General features: G+C 33.9%; 3 protein-coding genes across 5 annotated transcripts in view; 1 reads left to right on the forward strand and 2 right to left on the reverse strand.

The window, feature by feature from the left end:
- LOC145733917 (uncharacterized) overlaps positions 1–25,004 on the forward strand; it is a 71,215-nt gene that overhangs the window by 7,895 nt on the left and 38,316 nt on the right. The gene's annotated exons all lie outside the window — the stretch shown is intronic.
- On the reverse strand, positions 398–5,899 carry LOC145733498 (uncharacterized). The gene is made up of 5 exons (XM_081986356.1): positions 5,770–5,899; positions 5,476–5,708; positions 4,479–4,626; positions 4,197–4,423; positions 398–1,311 (listed from the first exon to the last, which is right to left on the reverse strand). The coding sequence occupies exons 1-5, from the start codon at positions 5,895–5,897 to the stop codon at positions 398–400; spliced, it is 1,650 nt and encodes a 549-aa protein (XP_081842482.1). The 5' UTR covers positions 5,898–5,899.
- LOC145733893 (uncharacterized) overlaps positions 15,510–25,004 on the reverse strand; it is a 73,711-nt gene continuing 64,216 nt past the window's right edge. The window contains exon 2 of the mRNA XM_081986928.1: positions 15,510–16,449. Within this exon, the coding sequence (XP_081843054.1) occupies positions 15,858–16,449 (592 nt within the window). The 3' untranslated portion in view covers positions 15,510–15,857. The remainder of the gene's footprint in view (positions 16,450–25,004) is intronic.

Here is a 25,004-nt window from a genome sequence, read left to right on the forward strand (position 1 = left end):
AGATAGTTAACTTTCTACGCCTTTATACACAAAATTTAAATAAAATTATTATTAGAGAGTAATATTAGTTACCAACATTTGAAGAAGTAGTGTCTAAAATGGAAAACCCATTATATTTTCAACACTTGATGGTAATAAGGGTTTTTATTAAATTAAATTACATGAATAGTCATTGGTTTTCAACTTTTAATGCAGGAAAATATGGCAAATATATGAAAAAAAATATAAAAATATAGCTATAATGATATTATAGAGTATAAATATATTATATTTAAAGCATTACTCCAAAGTGAAATCCATGGGAAGTGGATTTCCACTCTATTCTTATATTTTCTTCTTATTGTTGCCTTTGAATTTCCCTTTTCCAGGTTGGGATTCTGCCCCCTTCACTTCATCTTCATGTAACCTTATGATCCACTTTACTTCCTTCTGAACTGTAATCTATTGGAAGTGGATTTCCACTCCAGATGTTCTCCAGTCTTATAATTTCTTCTTCTTGTCGCCTTTCAATTTCCCTTTCCCATGGTGGGATTCTGGCGCATTCACTGCATCTCCATGTAACGTTATGATCCACGTTACTTCCTTCTGAATTGTAATCTATTTGAAGTGGATTTTCACTCCAGATGTTTTCCATTCTTCTAATTTCTTCTTCTTCTTGTTGCCTTTCAATTTCCCTTTCCCTTGGTGGGATTCTGTCGCATTCACTGCATCTCCATGTAACATTATGATCCACGTTACTTCCTTCTGAACTGTAATCTATTTGAAGTGGATTTCCACTCCAGATGTTTTCCATTCTTCTAATTTCTTCTTCTTCTTGTCGCCTTTCAATTTCCCTTTCCCATGGTGGGATTCTGTCGCATTCACTCCATCTCCATGTAACCTTATGATCCACTTTACTTCTGTTTGAACTGTAATCTATTGGAAGTGGATTTCCACTCCAGAAGTTCTCCATTCTTATATCTTCTTCTTGTAGCCTTCTATTTTCCCTTTCCCAGGTTGGGATTCTGTCCCATTCACTCCATCTCCATGTAACCTCATGATCCACTTTACATCTTTTTGAACTGTAATCTATTGGAAGTGGATTTCCACTCCAGATGTTCTCCATTCTTATACCGTCTTCTTCTTGTCGCCTTCTAATTTCCCTTTTCCAGGTTGGGTTTATGCCCCATTCACCCCGTCTGCATTTAACATTATGATCCACTTTACTTCTTCCTGAACTGTAATCTATTGGAAGTGGATTTCCACTCAAGGTGTTTTCCATTCTTATAATTTCTTCTTCTTGTTGCCTTTCAATTTTCTTTTTGGTTTGTTCTGAAAGTAATTGGATTGTTAAAAAGCTGGATAAAATCTGATTTAAATGCTAGATAAAATTATCTATCTTCAGTGACACAGTATTGTTACAAAATGGACTTTCAGTTATTTGATGTTACCTCATATTATAGTCTTAGTTCATTTCGTCTTACTCCGTATATTGTAATGTTTACGATCACGAACGTCGTAGTGTTTGTGAGATTACAAAGTGCGAAAATGGAGGCCACATTGAAACAGCTTATGGAGATGATGAAGGAAATTAAAGCAAGCCAAGAAAGTCAGGACAGTAAGTTAGAAAAAAATGAAAGCCATAAATTTGAGGACAGCAAGCCAGTAAAAGATAAAAATTATCCTAGTGGGACGGAACAAAAACCAGAACAAAAACTGGATTGTGTGATTTATGAACTGAAAAGCAAGATGAAAAACAGGATGGGAACCTTGGAGGAAAAAGTGACAAACACCACTGAAGAAGTTACAAGTCGAGGAAACTGTGCAGAACTTATAGAGGGAAGTTGATAAACTACAAGAAATATCACTAAAGCCAACTATACAGGGTGTCAGACGACGAAAGACCTCGATTGATATTGGAAAAAGTTTAAATAGGAGAGTTTTGAAAATTTGGTAGGATACTGATGTGGGCATGCCCAATCCAACTAAAATATTTTCAAGATGGTTGCACTTCCGCTTATACCGGAAGTCGATCACAACTTTCTTATTTTAAATAGAACACCCTATATATTATTACATATTTGGATTCCTCACAAAATTCTGACCAACTTTTGTATAGAATGCCCTATGCCTATCTCTAGCCGTTTTCGAAATATTTGATGTTTTTCCAAAAAAGTGACAGTTGCAACGCTCAACATATTTTTGTACTATGTTAAAACCGTATTTCATTTTGCAATGAAACTTTGGGTTATTGTAAATAAAGGATCGTTTTATTAAACTGAGGGTGCGTAATGACTTATTTGTATACAGGGTCGTCAAAAAAAAATCATTTACTTGCCACTAAAAAAAATGAAAAATCTCAAGTTTTTTAAATGGAAACCCCCATTTTTTATGACGGAATCATTTTGAGCATTAAAAATTACTATAAGTTTCAATTTACTTGCCTATACCTAAATCCAACCCATTTCGTTTTATTTGAGAATAAACATTTTTTTATTAGGCTGCATGCTCGGCTGCATGGTTGGAATTAGCTGGTACTCTAGTTGGCCATGCTTTTGACACACGGTGATATTGGAGACCTGCAGGGCATGTTAATAACACTAGTTTTGAGTGTTTTGACAACTGCAAATATGCCGTCGCGGTTACGTTATTCAAACCAAGATTACTTAAATCTGTTTATTATTTACGGAAAATGTGATAAAGTTGTGAGTAGAACATGTGAGGTATTTGCCGCTCGTTATCCAGAAAAACCAAAGCCATCACGAAAAGCTGTCAAGCAAATAATTGAAAATTTTAAGAATACGGGATCTGTGAAGATAAAAGCTATTAAAACAAAACCAATCCTTAATAATACAAATGAAGAAATTGCAATTTCTAACCAACTTTTGTGTACAATGCCCTATTCCTATCTCTAGCCGTTTTCGAAATATTTGATGTTTTTCCAAAAAAGTGACAGTTGCAACGCTCAACATAACATACTTTGCAGTTCTCCAATATCACCGTGTGTCAAAAGCATGGCTAACTAGAGTACCAGCTAATCCCAACCATGCAGCCTAATAAAAAAATGTTTATTCTCAAATAAAACGAAATGGGTTGGATTTAGGTATAGGCAAGTAAATTGAAACTTATAGTAATTTTTAATGCTCAAAATGATTCCGTCATAAAAAATGGGGGTTTCCATTTAAAAAACTTGAGATTTTTCATTTTTTTTAGTGGCAAGTTTATGATTTTTTTTTGACGACCCTGTATACAAATGAGTCGTTACGCACCCTCAGTTTAATAAAACGATCCTTTATTTACAATAACCCAAAGTTTCATTGCAAAATGAAATACGGTTTTAACATAGTACAAAAATATGTTGAGCGTTGCAACTGTCACTTTTTTGGAAAAACATCAAATATTTCGAAAACGGCTAGAGATAGGCAAAGGGCATTCTATACAAAAGTTGGTCAGAATTTTGTGAGGAATCCAAATATGTAATAATATATAGGGTGTTCTATTTAAAATAAGAAAGTTGTGATCGACTTCCGGTATAAGCGGAAGTGCAACCATCTTGAAAATATTTTAGTTGGATTGGGCATGCCCACATCAGTATCCTACCAAATTTTCAAAACTCTCCTATTTATACTTTTTCCAATATCAATCGAGGTCTTTCGTCGTGGGACACCCTGTAGTTTGTGAGCTCAAATGCCTGTTCAAACATTAAACCTCCAATATATGATGGTAAAACTTCTTGGCAGATATAAAAGAAACAGTTTGAAGCTACTGATGAAGCAAATAACTGGACATTAAGTGACAAAGCCACCGCCTTGGATTTATTACTTAAAGAAGCTCTGGAGGTTTAGCAGACTCTAGATAAAGTAAAACTACAAAAACTAGAATGACTTGATCTAGCACTTAGAAATGAGATTGGGAAACAAGCACAGTTAGAGTTTCCATGCCGTTTCCTCGTTTTTTTGAATGCTGGAACTGTGGAGAGAAAGAGCACATTTGACCTCAATGCCCTAAACCCAGAAGAATGGAAAAGGAAGAGAGGCAAATCAATCAGAATTACCAAACAAAGCCTACATGATTCTTGGAATGCTGGAACTGTGGTGAAAAAGGGCATAAATAACATCAGTGCCCCAGACCAAAACAAATGGTGAATTATGGAAGAGAAAGCCTAGCCAATGTTCATCAGATTCAAGAAAGCCTAGTTAGGTTATACATATTCTTACCTATAGCTCTTTCCTTTTCGATTTCGTTAGACTCTGCAACTAAAGTCTCAGTGTCATCTTCATCCTCGCTAGAATCTGAGTTTTTTTCAGGATCAATCCAATCGAGCTTGAATCTCTTCGTAGATGCATGCTTAGATCTACTCACACGCTTTAGATTTGCTTTCTCTTCCAATTCAGAGCGGAAATCTTTATTGTGGGCTTCTTCCGGGGTACCTTGACCATGTTCCCTAAAAGGAATTTCCAATCATGTTTGTGCAAATGAGCGATTGCAATTCACCTTACCTGTATTTCAGTTTAGTGTGTTCGGACAGATCTCGACTCGAGTCTTGTTGAGAAATGGCGTTGAGGTATTTTTCAATCTTTCCGAAGACCCTCTGGGCTGGTTTGAACGTGAATGTTGCTGGAGTCATCTTCTTTATTGAAAATTTCCCTGTGTGGTAAAATAAAAGAATTTAAAGATTCTAAAATATAAATTCTCTAGGACTTAGTAAAATTTTTAAAACCAACAATGAAATATTTATTAAATAAACTAGTTTCATTGAAAAAGTTGTAACAAAATTTGAAAGATATAACTGAAAAAGTCGAACAAAACATATAACTGTAATAAGACAATATTTTGTTTGAGACATGATTGACCAAGAACAAGTTATTCTGAAATATGTTTCGTCTGAAAGTCAGCAAGCTGACTTTCTTACTAAAGCTGTAGGTTTTCCTAAGTTTAAGTATTTTAAGGAATGTTTAAATGTGACACAGTTGTCAATTTAAATTTTTGATAAAGTTAAAGTTTTTTAAGCCATAAAATTATTAAAAGTAATTTCCATCTGCTAATAAACTTCCTTGTAAATATATTAGATAAATAAACCTTAGTTGTGTATATCAATCGGCAAACATACTTTATTCAACCAATAACGAAATATGTCCCTTCTGCTTTTTCAAACAGATTGCCTTTAAAAGGTTTAATTAAAAGCTACGGATTCCAAAGGAATGACAAATCAAACTCATCTGACAATGACAAGACATCTTTTTGAATTTCAATCCATTAAATAACAATTCGACAAATAAATTTTCAATGAAATAGGGTTGCAACTTATTCGACAATTAATCTTTGGAATACACTTTAGTGGCCAAAAAGCTATTAGCTACTTTATTAGCAGATGGAAATATGTAAAAGACTTAACATAGGAGAAATGTCAGAAATTTTAAACTTTTCTTTTACTAAAAATAATCGCCAAGCATTCTAGATTTACTCTGTAGCCTAGAAATTGGGTTAAATTCTTACCTATAGGTCTGTCCTTTTCGATTTGGTTTAACTCAGCAAGTAAAGATTCAGTGTCATCTTCCTCCTCGCTAGAATCTGAGTTTTCTTTAGGATTAACCCAATTGAGCATTTTTATCCTCTTTGTAGATGCATGTTCAGCAGATTCACTTATACGCTTTAGATTTTCCCTCTCTTCCGAGTCACTCCGAAAATCTGTAGTGTAAACTTCTTCCGGGGTACCTTCACCATGTTTCCTGAAAGAAATTTCCATTTCCATTCATGTTGGTGCTAATGAGCTATTGCAGTTCAGCTTACCTGTATTTCAGTTTAGTGTGTTCGGGCAGATCTGGACCAAAGCGTTGTAGAGAAACGGCGTTGAGGTATTTTTCCCTCTTTCCGAAGGACCGCCGGGTTGGTTCGAACGTTGGTCTTGCTGGAGCCATCATTTTCGCAAAAATGTCACTGGTGCTATGTACGTACGAAGGTTGAATTGAAGATACTTGATTTATTAGCAAATTCAAAACACTAAAAGCCAAAACCAATCAAACTCTGCTGTGGGTACTTCGACGTGGCGCAGACTAACGCTGGATGCAAAATGAAAATGACACTTACTTGGCCGCTTGGCTATTTTATAACTTTTTGCGCATGTCAATGGTCTAGCACCTAACGTCAGTGTCAGGACTGTCAAAAAAATCTAGTAAAGAATAACTAACACACTAACACAAAGAATTTGTACACAAAAACTGTTTTTTGGGGTTGATTATGTCTTATATATTACAAATAAAAAAGAAAAATTGCGAACGATTCATAATTTTCCTCACAAAATCGAAAATTTTACGATTTTTGATCAGCTGATTTGGGAAGTATGTCTGCGCTGTTGCCAAATGGCAGGCATACTCTGTAATCAAAGACTTTGGCAGCTCAAAATTGACAGAGCTTTTAATAGTCTCTATTGAAGATAAGCTTAATTTCGACCGTGTTATTTTGCACCTAATCTGTCACATTCAAACCTCAAGTTGTACTTAAAATCGCCTTGAAAGTGTCGGAGAAACAGGCATTAGACCATTGATTTCGGATCCAAACGCGTTATGATCTAAAAATCACATGACACCATAATTATAAAATCACATAGGAGTCACGTGACTTTTGAATCATAACGTGTATGGATCCGAAATCGCAAACCGAAAGACCATGGACCCAATTCTTGAAAGCAGGGAACAGAATTGTCAAGAGAATTGTTGGTAGAGTGTGACGGAAGTAGCTGACAATGGCGGGTTTCAGTCACATTCTACAGGTCTTTCTCTTGATTATTTGTTTTCCTCGTTTCAAGAGTACGCCCTCAGGGCAGTCTGGTAGTTTGAATGTGACAGATCAGGCGCAAAATAACACAGGCTATACTACACTTATCTAAGCTGACCTTTAAACTTAACTTAATCAATGTTGGGGAAACGGACATTAAACCTGAACATAACTTATACCAGTTTCCCCGATACTTCCAAGTGGATTTTAAGTACAACCTAAGCTAAGTTGAGGTTTTAATGTGACACATTAAGTGCAAAATAACAGTCTAAACTAAACTTATCTAAGCTGTCCTTAAACTCATCTTAGATAATGTTGGGAAAACGGACATTACCTATTTAAATTAAAATAGCGACTTACAGTCGACACTAGTCGACGTAGGACATTTTGGTTAGAATTTTCTATGTTTTTATACATGAATTACGAAACCGGTGTTGCAAAATACCTTTTTAAAAATAATTAACTTAAGCTTTATTAGAAAATACACTAAAATAATAATACGTAATACGTCTAACTAGTTTTAATGCTAAGCTCTGACTGACTCTAAATCTAACACAAACACTCCCGAGAACAATATTATGTCTATTCAGCGATACCTAAGTACTTGCTTTAACTTGCATTTTACGTAAAAGGGTGCCTCGTAACTCCTCCCCTGGAAGCTTCAACTATACGGCTTGACGGGGTAGTTGAACATCACGTGGTAGCTCCATTTCCTTAGGATTTTCTTCCATCATGGTCTTCTTACCGCAACTTAACAGGTTTAGTTTCCTTATGACAATGTAGATGACCAGCAGGATCAAGAGTCCATAAATTGCAATTGTCCAAAAACTTGGAGTTTTGGAAATGTCCGAAAAGCTTAACGAAGGATGGGTTTCCAAAATTTGGCTTTTTAGCTTCTGCAAATCGTCCAATTTGATTTCTTCCAATGGTTGAGTACTTAAGCTCAACGTCGGTAAAAATGGCAAATTGTCTGTTAAATCAGGGAAAAGAATTAGTTGATTGGAATTTTCTGCTGGTTGCCGATTATTGATCAATATGTTGTTAAACTGAACTTCACAATGTACTGGTATGTTCATTATGTATGTTCCCAGTAGCCTTAGACGTTCATTTTGATTTGTACACTTTAATTGAACTAGTTCTTCTTTGGGCAACACTATTATCCATTGACTTAAGTCATCCAGTTGATTGACTATTGGACTGGCAATATGTATTGCGATTTGGTGACAGGCAGGTGAAAATCCATTATCTTCTAATAATTGAATGGTGCAGGATGCGTTTTGCCTATCATCTTGAAGTTCCATTTTGTCGCATAAGTAGTACTGATTTTTAAGTTTAGTACATTCGGTACTCTGGTATGAGAAGTGCAATTTATTTTTTAAAAGAAATTTATTTTCTGGTATGATAACCTTAAAATAACTCTGATGATATACAGGTGTTGAATAGAGTCGATAATAGTTAAATTCGTTAGGATGGGTGATTGGAATTTTGAAAACAAAATTTACTTTGTTCTTATATATAAAACTTTCTACTTTTATGAATTTTTCGTACAAGAGTGTATTCTCTAAAGTAACTTCTAGAGGCATTCGATTGGCAGTAACTACTTTTTGAATACGTTGTAGCTCGTAAAACAAAGCATCTGTTTTTATAATGCTTGAATGCAAAACTTTAAGTTTGGAAAAAGTGATAGCATTCTCTATATCTTGTAACACAGAATCAATAATTTCATAGATATTAATAATTTGATTTAGTGTGTCTTTAATATAGTTAGCATTTTCCTTAAAGGTGGTTTTTTGTACGATTAACTCGATTTGATGCAATCTCGAGTCCAGTAGCATTTCATTGTAACTGATCTTTTCAACAGTAGAATTAAATTGTTTTATTAAATTGAGTGATACAGAATTTCCTTCCAAAATTCTCGAAGTTAACTTATTTTGATTATTTTGCAGTTCTTGTATTAGATTATCATAACGTTCTCCATCTGAAGCGTCTAGATTTCCTGTGATTGATTTAAAAATGGAGCCAATGCCATTTATTAGTCCGCGCTTATATCTATCTGGGTGAGGAATTATCTCTTTTAGCTTATTTTCTACCCTTTCTTGAATTAACGATAATATTTTAATGTAATTAAGCGTTTCTATTCTATATTCTATGTGTCTATCTATTGAAGCGGTTATGTTTATAGACCTATTCTGTAACTTATTTAATTCTATAATTACTGGATTTAAGTCGTAGAAATTGAAAAGTGTAAAGGAGTACTCTTCTAATTTTGCGTGCCCTAGGTTAACTGGAATTAGTCCAGGGTTATCCGATAACGTCTTGACTGTAATTTTGTCGTCGACTGCACGGGTCTTTTGCAGAATTCTGAAAAATAATTTTATTATTCAAAACTATATTTTTTCCTAATTAAAGGGCGTTTAATATTAGAGAGATGTACTTTTCCTTGTTTTTCCGTAACACCTGTTTTCTTTTTCGTATTTATACTAATTAGTTTAGTCGGTTGTGTAAATTTGTCTGTGTGTTTTTGACGAGTGTGTTTCTTTAAGTACACGGTTTGGTCAGGTTGGAATATTTCAGGGTCGTCTGTATTTTTATTCCTTTTTTCAGCCAAATATTCTTTCTTTTTAATTAATTTATCATTAATTTGAGAATAGAGAATATTTGCTTTTTCTTTATGTGAATTGACATAATCATTGACAAGGATTTGATCTAATTTTAGGTCGAAAATGTCATTTGAGGTTACGTGTCCTTGTATAATATCAATTGGTTTTAGATTAGTACTAGAATGAATGGTATGATTATACGCAAGTATGGCATAAATCATTTTTTGTTCCATCGGAGCGGCTGAATAATTTTGATTATTAAGTAATCTAATGTGTTCAGCAAGAGTTGAATGTAACCTTTCTATAACTCCATTTGATTCTGGGTGATGTGGGGAACAAAAATGTACTTTAATCTTGTGCAAAGTTAATAATTCTGTCACCACTGAATTTTTAAATTCGGTACCATTGTCGACAATTATTTGTTTGGGTATTCCATGGTGAGAAAAGAATATTAAAAGCTTATCAACAATTTCCACAGAAGCAAGTGAATTTAAATGATATGCTTGTGCATATTTCGAGAAACTGTCAATAATTGTCAGAAATTTGTTTTTTTCAAAAGTATAGGTGTCAAGGTGAATAATTTCAAAAGGTCTTGATGCAGTTGGAGTCACATTCATTGGGATTTTGACTGGGGTTCTCTCATATTTACTTCTTATACAAATCTCGCAATCATTTATATAAGTTTGAACAGATTGTTTTAATTCGGGCCAGTAATACCTTTCTCTTAAACGTTTAATCGTTTCTTCGATGCCGCGGTGGTTAGATTTACTTTCATGATAATTTTGAATTATCTCTTTGATGTCGTTTTTATCCGTAACATCAATTAATTTTTTGAGACAACGTAAGAATTTAAGAGATGGCCACTTAAAGGTTTTTCTTATTACTTCAGCGAATGGTTCAAAAATATCTGGATCTTCAAAATACAGGTAATAAAGTTTATTTGGTACAACAGCTTCCTTAATGAATGTTATGACACTTTTTTCAAAATCGTCTTCAGAGAATTGTACAGTAATTCGACGTTTCTTGTCAAACAAATTTGTAATTCTGTGTTTCGCGGGTGAATGAAATACCTTTTGGATTATTATTTGGTTTGTACCATAGTTAACAGCAGTTTCTGAAATCGGAATACCAACTACAGGATCTTGATCAGCATTTGTATGAACGGTGTTATTATCATCGTCAGGGATACACGGCTGCTCGTCGTCCGGTTGAGCGATAACAGAAATCCGATCCAAATCGTAACTTGTACTAGGTGCCATATGATCGTTGTAAACATCATTTACATACTTGTCGATATCAAATGCTTCAGTGTCTTGGGTTTCTTTAACGTGAATTTCTATCCGTGACAAGGCGTCAGCGTTAGTATTCAGTTTACCCTTTTTATAGATAATGTGATAATCAAATTCTTCTAACTTGATTCGCCAACGTAGTAATTTTGAAGATGGATCTTTTAGCGAAAATAACCATTGTAATGGTTTATGGTCGGTTATTATATTAAACTTCCTACCAAATAAATATGGCCTGAAATATTTAGTTGCCCAGACTAAGCATAAACACTCTTTTTCTATGGTGGAATAATTTAATTCAGAGTCATTTAGAGTCCTAGATGCATACGCGATTGGTAAATCTTGACCTATCGGCCCTTGCGATAATACTGCTCCCAATGCGACGTTACTTGCATCCGTTGTTAAATTGAATGGCTTACTAAAGTCGGGGTACTGCAATATTGGTTCATTGATTAAAAGGTTTTTACAGGTCTCGAAACAATTGACAAATTCATCGTTATGCTCAATTTTGGCTCCCTTTTTTAGACATTTTGTTAATGGTTTAGTTAATTTGGAAAAATTATTAATGAATCTACGATAATATCCCAAAAGTCCCAAAAATCCTTTTAATTGTTTGGTTGTTTTTGGAATTGGAAATCGTTTTATGGCCAAAATTTTATCTGGGTTTGGTTTTACACCAGAAGGAGTGACAACATGTCCTAGATAAGCTACTTCATGTCGTAAGAATTCACTTTTATCTGTCTGTATTTTAAAATTTGAATCTCGTAATCTCTGAAAAACTAATTTTAAATTTTCCATATGTTCTTGCAAGGATGTTGAGTACACAATAATGTCATCTAAATAGACTAAGCACTTTTCGTTCTGAATTCCGCGTAATATAGAGTCCATAACCTGCTGGAAGGTTGCTGGCGCATTTTTCAGACCGAATGGCATTCTAAGAAATTCGAAATGACCGTTTTCTGCGTTAAAAGCGGTTTTCGGAATATCATCTTCATGCATCTCGATTTGATGGAAACCTGATGCTAAGTCTATAGTCGAAAAATATTGACATTTACCTAATTTATCTAAAATGTCGGTAATTTGAGGCAGTGGATACTTTTTATCGATGGTTTTTTCATTCAGTTTTCTATAATCGATTACGACGCGCCACTTTTGTTTACCGGACGCATCTAATTTTTTTGGCACAACCCAAATGGGTGAAGACCAAGGAGAATCAGATGGTCTAATGATATTTTGTTCTAACATCTTTTTAATTTGGCGATCAACTTCTTGTCGATGAATGAAAGGATACCTGTACGATTTTGTGTAAACAGGGGTTTCGTCACTAGTTTTGATAGTATGTTTAATTTTATTTGTAAACGATAAAGGCACATTTTCGTTATAGAAAATATCTGAAAATTCTTGACATAATTTTAAGATTTTACTTTTTTCTTCGGAGTTTAGATGGTCAACACGTATTTTAGAAATATCAAAGTTTGAGTCATGTGATGGACAGTCATTAAAGTTGTTAAAGTCAATGTTCTCAAAATATGATATATCAAAATTTTCTACTTCGATTGGGTCTGAGAAGTCGATAGTTATTGGTGAATTTCCATTATTTAAAATTGTTGTTATTGCGCAACCGTTTTTTGCTAAACTTAAGGATTCTGGAATTTCACATTTCTGAATTTTAGTGTGTGGAATAATTACTTCTCCATTTTTAATTGACGTTTTAACTTTTATTACTTGTTCTGTTCGTGGTTGAACCGTGATTAAATTTAAATCAGAATTAGTTTTATAAAATTGCAAAGGAATTTTTGCATAAGGTGTTATTATGTGATTAGTGTCTAGATTTACGTTTGCTTGTAGAAGTTTAAGGTTATCAAGTCCTAACAAGCCGTCAAAAATTGAATGAAATTTAAATAAGAAAAATTTTAAATCTTGCGGATCTGGTAATTTAAACAATTTCGAAGCTGGAATTAATGCACTATGGTCGTGTGCTGATTGTTGAAAAGTTGAACTTACAACAAATGGTTCATACATTATTCGCGTTGGAAATAACCTCTGTACTAGATCTGGATTCATAAACGATCTACTAGATCCTGAATCAATTAAAATTTTTAAATTTTGTTCTGGAAATATCACATAAGCAAGTTCACTAGACGAGTTTAGGTTAAGATTAAAAATTAGTGGATTGTCTGTTATGTGATCAAATTGTCCTTGAAAGCTTGGTGAAAATTTTCAGTTTCATTAGACGTTTGGGAGTCTTCAATTGTCGATTGATCTAGATATTGATTATTCGTTGAAAAGTCGATTTGTTCCTCGTTAGGAAAATCACTGTTATATTGCAAATAATGATCATTTTCGGGGTAATTATAAAAATAATCATTAGGGGTTGTATCTAGTTCCGTATTATAGACTTCTTCGATTGTTGGCATATTCCTTCGTGGTTGGAATTGTTGGAAATTGCCCTGTGAAGGACGTTGTCCCGGAAATTGATTTGATCTATTAGTTCTAAATGTTTGTTGGGTGCACACCGACATAGGTGTTGGAGTAGGTAAAATTTTTGAACTATTGGGTTTGAAAACGTTAGTGTTTGGTCTTCCGAACACTTGAGAATTGGTTGGAAATTTTTGATGTCGGAAATTGTTATTTGGCCTTATAGGTATAGGTTGGGATGGAAAAGGTTGTCTGAATTGATTGTGGGATGTGTTAGTATTGAAGTTACCATTAAAATTAGTCATTGACGGGTTCGAAAATGAAGGAAATCGTGGTTGATGGGTTGGAAAATAGTTTATAACTGGTTTAGTTGTTTGTGTTTTATGTGGGTGTTGTTTAAATGGGTTGTGTGTGTTATTTTGGAAATACCTAACATTATTTTCCTGTATGACAAATTGGATTGCCTGAGCTAAATCAATTGGCTTCATACACCTAATTGTATTTCCTAGGGGTTCTTTCAATCCCGATAAAAATGTCGTTAACGCTAAGTTTTGATACAAGCTACGCTTAATTGTTGCTGATTCTACTGTATCATGAGCATCAACAAAACTTACTAACAAATTCAATATTTCTAAAACCCTATCATAAAAATTTTGGGGAGATTCGTTACTACCCTGTCTAAGCATAACTAAATCTCTGTTGAGGCACGACTCATCACGAGTATCCGCAAAGTGTCTATACAACGTACATTTTAGTTCGTCCCAGGTGGAGACGTTTTGGACATTCACAACAAGTCTTGCACTTCCTGTTAACTTTCCAATTAAGCAATGTAATAAATAAGTATTTTGGAAGCAATTTCTGTTAGTTACATCATAAAATTGTTCGATTAAAGTTTTGCAAGTTGCTAGAAATCGATTTAATTCGCTTGGATTGCCATCAAACTGAGGCACACAATTAATATATTCTGGCTTAAACTGAAGAGCCATTTCAGATAAATCTGTATTAATATTAGTATGTAATTGTAAATTACCTGATGTTTGTAGCTTTTTAAGATTTTCTGCTAACAAATCAGCGTTAAAATTAATTGTTTGATTTTGATTCGAATTTGATTTTGAGTTAGTTAGCACTTTAGTTTCTAAAGTGGAGTCAGAGCTATTTGAAGGTTCTTTCTTATCGATAGATAAATTACTCAATAGATTCGATAAATCGTCATGTGACATCTAGAAAATTGCACTTACATAAGTAGCACTAGTACTAATATCTTCATCCTATGAGCTTCAGGTTTGGGTGACGATGTAGTTCAGTCCAAATTCCGTCTTGCCCGTGAAATTAATCGATGGTTGACTAATTTCCAATTTACTTGGTACAAGGCAACTCTTCAGATGGTTCCTGATCGATAGTCCAGTTAACCGATCTTCATTCGGAAACAGGATCTTCACTCGAAATGTTCTTAGATTGGCAATAATCCGTACCGGAAATTAATACTCGATGTATCAATTTTTGCCAATCCTACCGACTGCGCCAATTACGAAACCGGTGTTGCAAAATACCTTTTTAAAAATAATTAACTTAAGCTTTATTAGAAAATACACTAAAATAATAATACGTAATACGTCTAACTAGTTTTAATGCTAAGCTCTGACTGACTCTAAATCTAACACAAACACTCCCGAGAACAATATTATGTCTATTCAGCGATACCTAAGTACTTGCTTTAACTTGCATTTTACGTAAAAGGGTGCCTCGTAACTCATGTATTCTACATTAGTCCTGCTAGGAAAACCTGCTAACGATAATCTGAATTCAGATTGAAATCCAGCGGTAAAAATGGGGTACAAAACCCACTTATTAAAACTGCCCAAGGAACTGACAGTAGCGGTAGTCGAATTGACTACTGCAGAAACAGAAACGACTGCTTGTAGTAGTGGTAAGTTTTGGCTCAGTGAATGTTGTACTTATAAATAGTTCTTAAATATATTGAGCTGATTGAGTGATTATTCTCTGTATGCTTAAGCACTCCACAAGCAGTGACAAAAAATGTAAAAGCATTCATGTTCTCAGAAATTAAGAATTTTAAGAACACTCACAAAGTTATGTAGGGTTATTTGTTTTTGTTTTACACGCTACAAACTACAAAAAACATAAATAACATAAGAAAAACGTTTTATTCTACCCTATTAATTAAAAAACTTGGATTATGACTTAAATTCAGCACAAACACGTGATAAAATGTCCTACGTAAACAAACTAACCTCAAACAACCTTCCTTCCTTCCTTCGTGAACCCCTCAACAGGGGGGAGCTTCTGCTCCCTTTAGGGGGCAATTTGCCAAATTCTCAAACTACCTGATTTCTTGAAGTGTCTAATTAATTAAATATTGTCCTACAATAGGTATTTCGAAAACCATTTTTTTAACCTACACAATGTATAAGTATAAAAAATACACAAGACATTCTTATGTTATATAATATATTTATTATATAAACAGAATAACTAAATAAATAATTACATGTATACTTTATCAGTCTAAAATTACATTCAAACGCAATAAACAACTATATACACACAGTGACTCGTACAAATAAACGATGTCATGTAATCTAAGCCGATATAGATTTGTAATTTAGTTAGTCAAAGAAATGTGACATTTTTTATGATTTAATATATTAACCAAATTTTAAGTAAGTAAATAATTTTTACACCAAAAAACATATCTTTATGTACGACTAAATAAATGAACAAAATAATTCAGATATGTACGAGAGTTTGTCCAAGACCCGAAATTAACACAGGCACACACTTAACGTAATAGTCTGTGGTATTGCGCCCTTCTGTTCTTCTCTATAATGTAAAACGAATGCGGTTTTCCGTTGCCGGGAAAGTATTTCATGAAATTCGATTTCTTAGGTTTTTGGGGGACGTAGTAGGACGGTTTCAGCGGCTTCTTATTTGAATGATCGTTCGGTTTATCCAATACTTCATTCCAACTTTCCGGATGATCGATATCGAAATCCACATCATTCGTTCTACTCTTCTGTTTGCTCTCCACAATTTTCTTCAAAACGGGAATGTTCCAGTGATAGATTTTGCCAGGTTTTCCATTGCTTTTGAATCCAACGGGAATCTTTTTAGCGTCCGCTGGCAACACAGAATTTGGATTGTTTATGCCATAGTAATGTGGATTGGGTGGCAGTTTGATGATGAACATGTGGGAATCGTCAGCTCTAGCGTGGTGCCGGGATTCTACTGCCAGTCTTTTGCGATGGTGGGTGTTGGGACTGCGAATCTTTTGCAAGCCCAATTTGGTTAGGAGGTCGTGGTTTTTGGACTGCGGTCGGGCTTCCAATAGTGGAACCATGATGCAGGCCAGCAAAATACAGATGCAAACATGCCTGAAACAAAAGACAAACTGTTAGAACATGATGTTTGGACCAGAATGTGTAATAATATTGAAGTTTATTTTGTGTCACACGCAAATTTGCGAATAAAGTTAGCTTTATTGCCAGAGTGGGGAGTCAATTATCACTCGGTACCAGATTATTATTGTATAATAACATAGCTGCCCCACATCTGGGATTCTGCTCTTCTCTATTGTACAACTTGCCATCGAACAATTTTAAAGTGCAATAAGTATACCCCTACTGCAATAATGCTCAATGTTTTTAACCTTTTATCAGTCAAACAAAAAATTGTGTTTAGCGTTCATGTATTTGCTTTTAAGTTAAGAAACAATCTGTTGCCTTCTTACATTTGTGACAGGATTAAGGTTTTCCGGGATATTCACAACTACAGTACAAGGCATTGCTCAATTTTTGCATTAATAGAGAAATGTCATTCTAGTCACATGCACAATTCTGTACTGTATGGAGGCTTGCTCGATTTTAATATGCTGCCTAGTGCTCTTAAGGACTGTAAGGATTTGAATGTTTTTAAAAATTAATTCGTAATAATGTATTGTCTTTAAAATTTTAATCTGTTTTACTATACCTGACTGATATTTTATTTTCTTTAATTTTTAGTACCGTAGTTTTAAGTTTACTTTGACATGTATTTATTTTTCCTTATAGCCTCGTGCTAAATAAAGACTATTATTATTATTATTATTTAAATTTATCATCAAATATGATTAAGTGTCACATGTTATATTTGCTTTGTTCACATTTACGATATGAGTAGTTCAAAGGAAGCAGCAGAAAGCTGCTTTTTTGACCAATCACAAATGTGCTGAGATTTAGGCAAATGCACATGCAGCATAGCACACGTAGATTTAGCATAAAAGCGACTATTGTAAAATATTGACATTTGACACCCCGCCAATAAGACGTTCTAAGCTTTCAATCAATCTCCATAGAGTTGGTTCATTCGCTCGTTTCACAACCTTTTCCTTCCAGTACTGGGACTCTGTGTAATGTAGGTAGAGTAGAATTCTATTTGTCTTCCATATATTCTTGGTATTGGGTATTTTGTGCTCAAACCGATAGGAAGCCACAACATCGCGTGAATTTGGCACCTCTTAAAAGTCTCTAATTCTGGCCATGTTTTGGCTTTCTAGCTCTTTGTGCATAGAATGCCCGACACCTAGAGTATAGTCGATAAATAGAATTCTACTCTACTTAAATCACAGAAAGTCCCAGTGCAGATTTTCATCGTCTAAGGTACCACCCACTCTTGGACACTCTGTATATTAAAAAAAATTCAAAACTTTGCCACCCTGTTTCTCAAAAGAAAGCAATTACAGACATTTATAAAAACATTTTAACTTAAAATAAGCTGTTCTATCGAATGCCGATAGTATAAACTGACTCGCCCTGTATATCAATTGATGTGGCTCATCATCATACTTTATTCAACGTGTCAACATTCAGACATATTAAGACCCTTCTAGACCAATCAAACAGCACTATTTGTCCAGATCGTCGGCATTACAAATGCAAATGTCTAGTACTACATAAACGCGCACACCGGGGTATATTTCATTCCTTGACCCGATCATAATGCCTTAAGAACAGTTTACATAGTGTAAACTTGTTCTGTTATGTTTGCTTTAGCTAAAAATGCTAATGGCTCTATACACACGGAGTCTGTCTACGATACATTTAGTCAACTTATTTTACGAAAAAATTGCTATGGTATATGACATAAAAGCTGCTTCAAACTTTTAATATATTCGTATTACAGTCATGTTTGACGTACCAAAAAGCGAAAACACTCGGGGATATTTGATATGCAATAAAGTTAAGGACTCTATAATAGAAAAGTCTTTTTCAATTTGGGCACACGTCTTCATAAGAACACACACAAACACGAAGGGGAGTAATGTCGACCCTTATCCCTATTCTTGTATATTGCATGTATGTTGTTTTCAGCAAGTTTAGTGTTATACAGGGTCTCGTAGGTGTATGATAAAAAAAAAACTGTAACATAACTGATGATGACAACTGTCTGATGAAAAACAGTCTGATTTTAGTGTTATTGATGTTCAACGAATTAAAAAATGTCTTAAAGAAAACTTTTTCTACGACTGTGTAATAATATATGATTATTATTCACTATAGGTATAACTCCCATTACCTACCTGTGAGTACTGAGTTATTACTCACGGTTTATGAGTTCATTACTCATTTTTCACTAATCATAGAGAGGCATGGAAAAATATACCTAGTATTCTACTCGCATGTAATGACTCGATGATTTACAAACTTTATCTTCGTGAGTAATAGCCACCATTACATGCTCGTTGAATTATATACTATTGCCTTACTTTTGATTATCTTGTATATCTCGTAATGGTTAGTACATATCGCTGTTTGATTGAAAATTAACACTTAATCATATAAAATTATTTAAGAAGCGACCTGATCTACAGAACTACATAACATATATTATTCTTTGTTCCTGAACAGGCCAGATTTATTCACTCGCACATCGGAATTCTGCTGAAAGTGCCAAGGATGATAAAGTGTGAACGAGTTGAACCTAAATCATTCTTACAGTAAACCCCGCCAACAGTGTTTTAAATACGACAAAGTTACACTTGGATTATTGCTTTGGTTAAGCTTTATATGAGGCATATTAATGTCAGTACGTTTTTTTTTAAACTTGTGATATATCGTCTGTCTGTATTTGCTTGCTGAAAATATATCTGTGAGTTTATTTTTTATTGTACTGATTTTAGTTTAGATGTCCAATGTTTTTATACAAAAATTTCTTAAAAACTTTTGCACTAAACTTCTTAGTTTAAAGTTCATCAGTTTTTAAAACTATAGATATACTATAGTTATTAACATATTTATTGGTTTTCTGGAATAAAAACATTTCAAAAGCTTCAACAGTGTGAAGATTAATGAGTTTAAAAGTCAAAAAATAAAGCATTAAAAAAAATAATTAACTTTCTTCAGCTCTAGAAAAGAAGAGCATAAGAATGTGTTGAAATAAATGAGCTGATTTTTGACAGATCACTGAATGGCAGATTTAAAAAACCAAACATATTTTGAAGAAAGAAGAATGAAGGTTTTTCAGTGTCAGAAAATAAAGAAGAGCGCAAGAATATAATAATAATGTATTTATTTAGCAAATTGATATAAGATTTACAAAAAAGATAAAAATAAATAAAAAATAGAAGCAATGAGGAACAAGTATGAAATATTGATTACTAAGTATTTTTAAACATTTCGAACAAGTCAACTTATAACATGCTATACTATTTTTTTTTTAAGTTTTGCATCTATGAACCTGAAAAGGAAATTGTACGATAGCTGCATACTTCCAGTAAACACTTACGGGCTGGAAACAATGGGTCTCACAACGTGACAAATGCTGGGGCTCAGTTTGAGAGATCATATGATAAACGAAGAGATTAGAAGAAGAACCAGAATAATGGATAGCTAGATTGAAGTGGCAATGGGCAGGATATGTGGCCAGGATGAATAGCAATAGATGGACATCTAGAATATTCAAATGGAGACCCTGGGAAAGTAAACGAAAATTGGGTAGGCCAATGAAGAGATGGGCTGACGATATTAAAGCCGCAGCGGGCAGAAACTGGACACAAGAAGCGCAGGATAGAGATGTCTGGAAGAGACTTGAAGATACCTAATTCCAGCAGTGGAGAAACAACGGTTTATGAAGAAGAAGAGAGAAGAATGTATTAAATCGCTTAAGACCCTGTTTAATACAGTATTAAGCATTTGGGCAGTGTTGCACTTTTGTAACAAGATATAATCCTAGCTGATTGTCTAGTTTGATGACTGTACTGTACATTTTCAAAACAATGTGTACATTGTAATTGTGGAGATCCTAAAGAGTAGTGTATGTAAGTAATGAAGTTATGTAATAAAATCTTTAAAAAATCTGAAAATGTATCACTCTGTATCTCGGTAACAACGCATTTTCGGACACAACTTTATTTCAACTTTCTGCTTAAAATCCAATTTACTAGGCATGGTATAGGTTTGGCTGTTTAACCTTGATTCCCCCTGTATAACAATTTTTTGGAGTATGATGACAGTTGTTTTCCTATAAAATTAACCTTTTTATTCAACTTTCTAGTTATGTAATCAGCATGGGCCCGAAGACTGAGGCCCTTGTCTATATACAGTGTGACCCATTTAGAATGGATACACCCCTATAAAATTTTAGGTTATTAACCGATTTCAATGATTTTTTTTTGAAATAATTAGGAATGAAATGTCTATTACGGGAGAAAATTTTAAATATTTATTTCAGTTTTCAGGTCATACTACGATACTTTTTCTTGATAGAAAATGGAGAATTTTTATAAGCGATTTTTTTATTGAAAAAATTACTACGCCACTGGATCTATAGTGCTTTCAAATAGCTGTGACCAAAATTTTTTTTTTTTTTTTTGATTTTTTTTTTAGAAATTAATCAATTAATAATAAACAAGTAAATAGTAACACCATTTCTATGGCAACAGTTGATGCAGGGTGTTCTTTTGTGACCGTTAGCTTAGAGGATTTTTGAATTTTAATTTGTCATAACTTTGTTATTAATGAATGGATTTTCATGAAATTTTGGTCACAGCTATTTGAAAGCACTATAGATCCAGTGGCGTAGTAATTTTTTCAATAAAAAAATCGCTAATAAAAATTCTCCATTTTCTATCAAGAAAAAGTATCGTAATATGACCTGAAAACTGAAATAAATATTTAAAATTTTCTCCCGTAATAGACATTTCATTCCTAATTATTTCAAAAAAAAATCATTGAAATCGGTTAATAACCTAAAATTTTATAGGGGTGTTTCCATTCTAAATGGGTCACACTGTATAATTTTTTAGTCACTAATCATAATGTTTATGACATTTATATCGACATTATTTAGCTTACTCTCCCTCCCAAATACACAAAACCTAGACTTTGATGTATTCAAGCTAAACTTGTTATTACACAGCCAGTTAAAACACATTATCCAGATCCTTATTTATAATTTGCTGTATAGTAGTGTATAGTGGTTGTCTTTCCCAGCACAGTAGATGAACGTGTCATCCGCGAATAATTCTACTTCACAATTTTTAACGATTGTAACCATCGTCATTAATGTACAGGAGGAAAAGCAAGGGGCCCAGAACAGTTCTCTGCGGTACACAATATTTGAGAATTGAGCTGCCTAAATCGCAGCACGGTGGGTAGTTTGTGATTGATCATAAAAAGCAGCTTTCAACTTGCTGCAATTTACGCAAATTCTGTATATATTGCTTTACCATAGAGGTTTACCGATAAACAGATGAGCTAATTAAATCTTCAAAGAAGGGCTAACAAAAGTTATTGCAATTTTCTGTGGTTTTCGGAGGCCATAAATTATTTTACAGTATTAAGTTCAGACTCAAGAAAACAATTAATTTGATGTTTACTTGGGACAATCTGGCATTACACCGCATTCTGCAATTAGCAAAATTAACTGCTGCACAGGAAGAAGGGTTTGTCTATGAAGACCTCACTTACATTACTGAGGTAACAGTTAATTTTTTATAAAAAAAAAACTGTAAAAATTAATATACAAATGGTAGTTTTTACGTACTTTTGTCCTACCAACAGCTGACGTTCCTAAGTTCCTAATTAGCCGTTTGGGCAAAATAACGAAGAAAAACGAGAGGAAACTTTTGTTTCACATTATTAGTTTTATTAATCAAATCATCATTAAGTTTCAAGTGTTTTCAAGTAATTCCCAACAAATTCAGGATGTTTGAATGTAGTTTCTTGACTTACTCTAGTAAATCAAAAAAGTGAAAGTAGATGATACAATGTGATACTGTTGTTAACTCCACAAAAATAGAAACAACTTGCTAACACACTGAAGAAGTAACCTAAAACATAAAACTGGTTTTCACCACTGACATTTCTCAATTTTTAAATTTTTTAAACTTTAATTTGAAGGTCTAACACTAAAATTAAATTTCTACTTGTGGGTTATTGATATTTAGAATAATTTTTGCAATTTTAAAGAAAATCCACATTTCACGTAGTGATAAACTATTGGATTCTGGTTCTGCGAACTTCATGGTTGTCCATTCTTTTTCTTGTGAGTTCATCGAAGGTCATGGTGTCACCGCCATGGTATGTACACACACTCACTGAAGTACGAGAAACATACGTTTCTGCAAATTGGATGTCCCAACCAACTACTCGAAAGCTTTACTATTATAATTAAATAACCACCCACTTTGATGTCGCTTCTACGAACTGAATACAAATTGAGACGTCCTGATCGCGTTTTACTGTAACTGATTGACTGATCAACTTTTTACAGTGTGGACGGCAAAAGTGCTGCATAAAATTGAAAGTATCCGCGTCTACTGCATTATTCCAACAAAGAAAAGTGAATTTGTTTTTATAATGGTTTAAATATTAGCTCGGTAATCCATGATCGTGCATTCACAGACCTACCAACTTAAACCGACAATCGCATGTGCAAGCGACCCATTCTAAACATACTTTAGCTCAATCCCGGCCTACCAAAGAACGTTATAACTGTATTTCTGAGTTTGTGCAGGTTAGGCGGGTAATGTAATCAAAGACCATGCCCATGTCTTTGCTTACGTATAATATTTCATTTTGTGGTAGTATCATTAAACTCTAGGATTATGCGAATCCGCTGTGTGATATAGATAATTTTATTGGGGTCTATGTGCCAGTAAACAGACCGGATTATGTCACAAGTGATTGGATGATATGCAGGATACCAGTGCTGCTTGTAAAGCCGATTAGGCAGGTGGATTAGAACCAACAGGTGCATTTAGTATCAGCGACAGACGACAGATTGTTTCGCTTCCTGCAATTTAGTTACTTACTCATTAACGTTTTATGTACTATAACAATAAATAGACTAGGTATATGAAGGTATAGTTATTTATCTAAAGTCTGTTTACTTTAAGTTTAGAGTATATTAAGTTGGCATTTTCAATATAATACAATAGGTCTGTTCGCAGAGAGAATTTCCAACTAGTAATCAGAGAAATGGATAGTGTCTGAAAAATAAGGATTTTTTTTCAAGAAAATAAAGAAAATTTATAGAAAAGGTACATTTTTGTAGGGATGTCAAGTGTTTACCATTATAGTTAGTTTTAGTAGGATTGTATGTAGTTATTAAGAAAATTAACAGTATTACTTGATGAACTTCAAAGGAGGTGAAAAAGGTGGTACGTGGGGGTAGAGGGGGGGGAAAGTTTTTTTTTTGTTTTTATGGTGGTTGATTGTCAGAGAGACTTTGAGAGAGCTAAAAAAGTCAATTTAAAAAAAAGAGAAATTTGAGCAAAAATAAGACTATTGAAGATCCCCCGGATCTTAGAACGCTTTGTCCTTCCGGAACGGAAGTTACTGGGTGTAATACCGAGTGCTACCAGCAATTGTACCGTCTAGTCCACGTTATGACATGGAGCAGATTGGGATAGAGGACCTATTCCAGAAGTGGTTAAATCGATAACCGAGGAGGCCTCCCGGCTGTTACCGAGGTACAGCCTTTGCAGTTAAAAATCCACCTCAACGGAAAAGAAGAAGATTGGTCAACTAACGGTTTATTTTAGACAATTTGGACTCTTTGACGAAGAGTATTAGTTGTAAGTAGTTTGTAATTTTTTGTATTAAAGACATTTGTAGTTTCAATGCTATATTTAGAAGCAGAGTTTTTAGGTAGAAAGTAAGTTAGATAGGTTTAGTTATTTACCTTAAAAATAACTTGGCATCCCTATTATAGAATTTTTATTCAAGCTTATTTATTTAAATTTTCTTTATTTACTAGATTATTAGAATGAATGGTCAGGGTGAATTTGATGCCAGTTATGATGATATTATCATGCAACTAGGAGGTGAGGGAGATTTGAGAAAAAAAAAAAATCATCTTCAAGATGGTAATAATCATGACAATAGGTACATCCATTGGCCACAAGTCTGAAAATGTAGTTTGGAAATGGCATTAAATATCACCAGACATTCTGTCAAATGACGTCACAAGAAAGCCTTTTTAAAACTGGCCTTTAGTGCAGAAATTGTTCACTAAACATGGAAAAAACTCACCCTGTAGAGACGAAACTCGATTAATAACGTGATAGCTGTACAATATACTTCACGTTTCCACATCCGTTCACCATTAAAGTATTTAATTGTCGCATAATGTAACATACACTCGCAATCAAAAGAGCTTCTCTAAGCCCAATTAAACGCTGCACACGCAATTATAAAATGTGGTAGCGGATTTCTTAATAATTATTATTTATTGGGTATTACATCTCCTCATTAAAGACTGCGATAAGCACCTTGAATGCTGAGAAAATTGTTGGGTATTATTAAAAACATGTGAGGATGTGCCATTTTAATAAGCCAACAAAAAAGTGCTAACCGATTGATTGATCAAACATTTAATCGTGATTGACGACGCATTGAATGGTGATTGGAAATTGATTGCACTCGTCGGGCATCTAAGTTGATAGAGG

The sequence above is a fragment of the Ips typographus genome, linkage group LG1 (assembly GCF_016097725.1).
Source record: "Ips typographus isolate SLU linkage group LG1, UJ_Ityp_2.0, whole genome shotgun sequence".
NCBI lineage: Eukaryota > Metazoa > Arthropoda > Insecta > Coleoptera > Curculionidae > Ips > Ips typographus.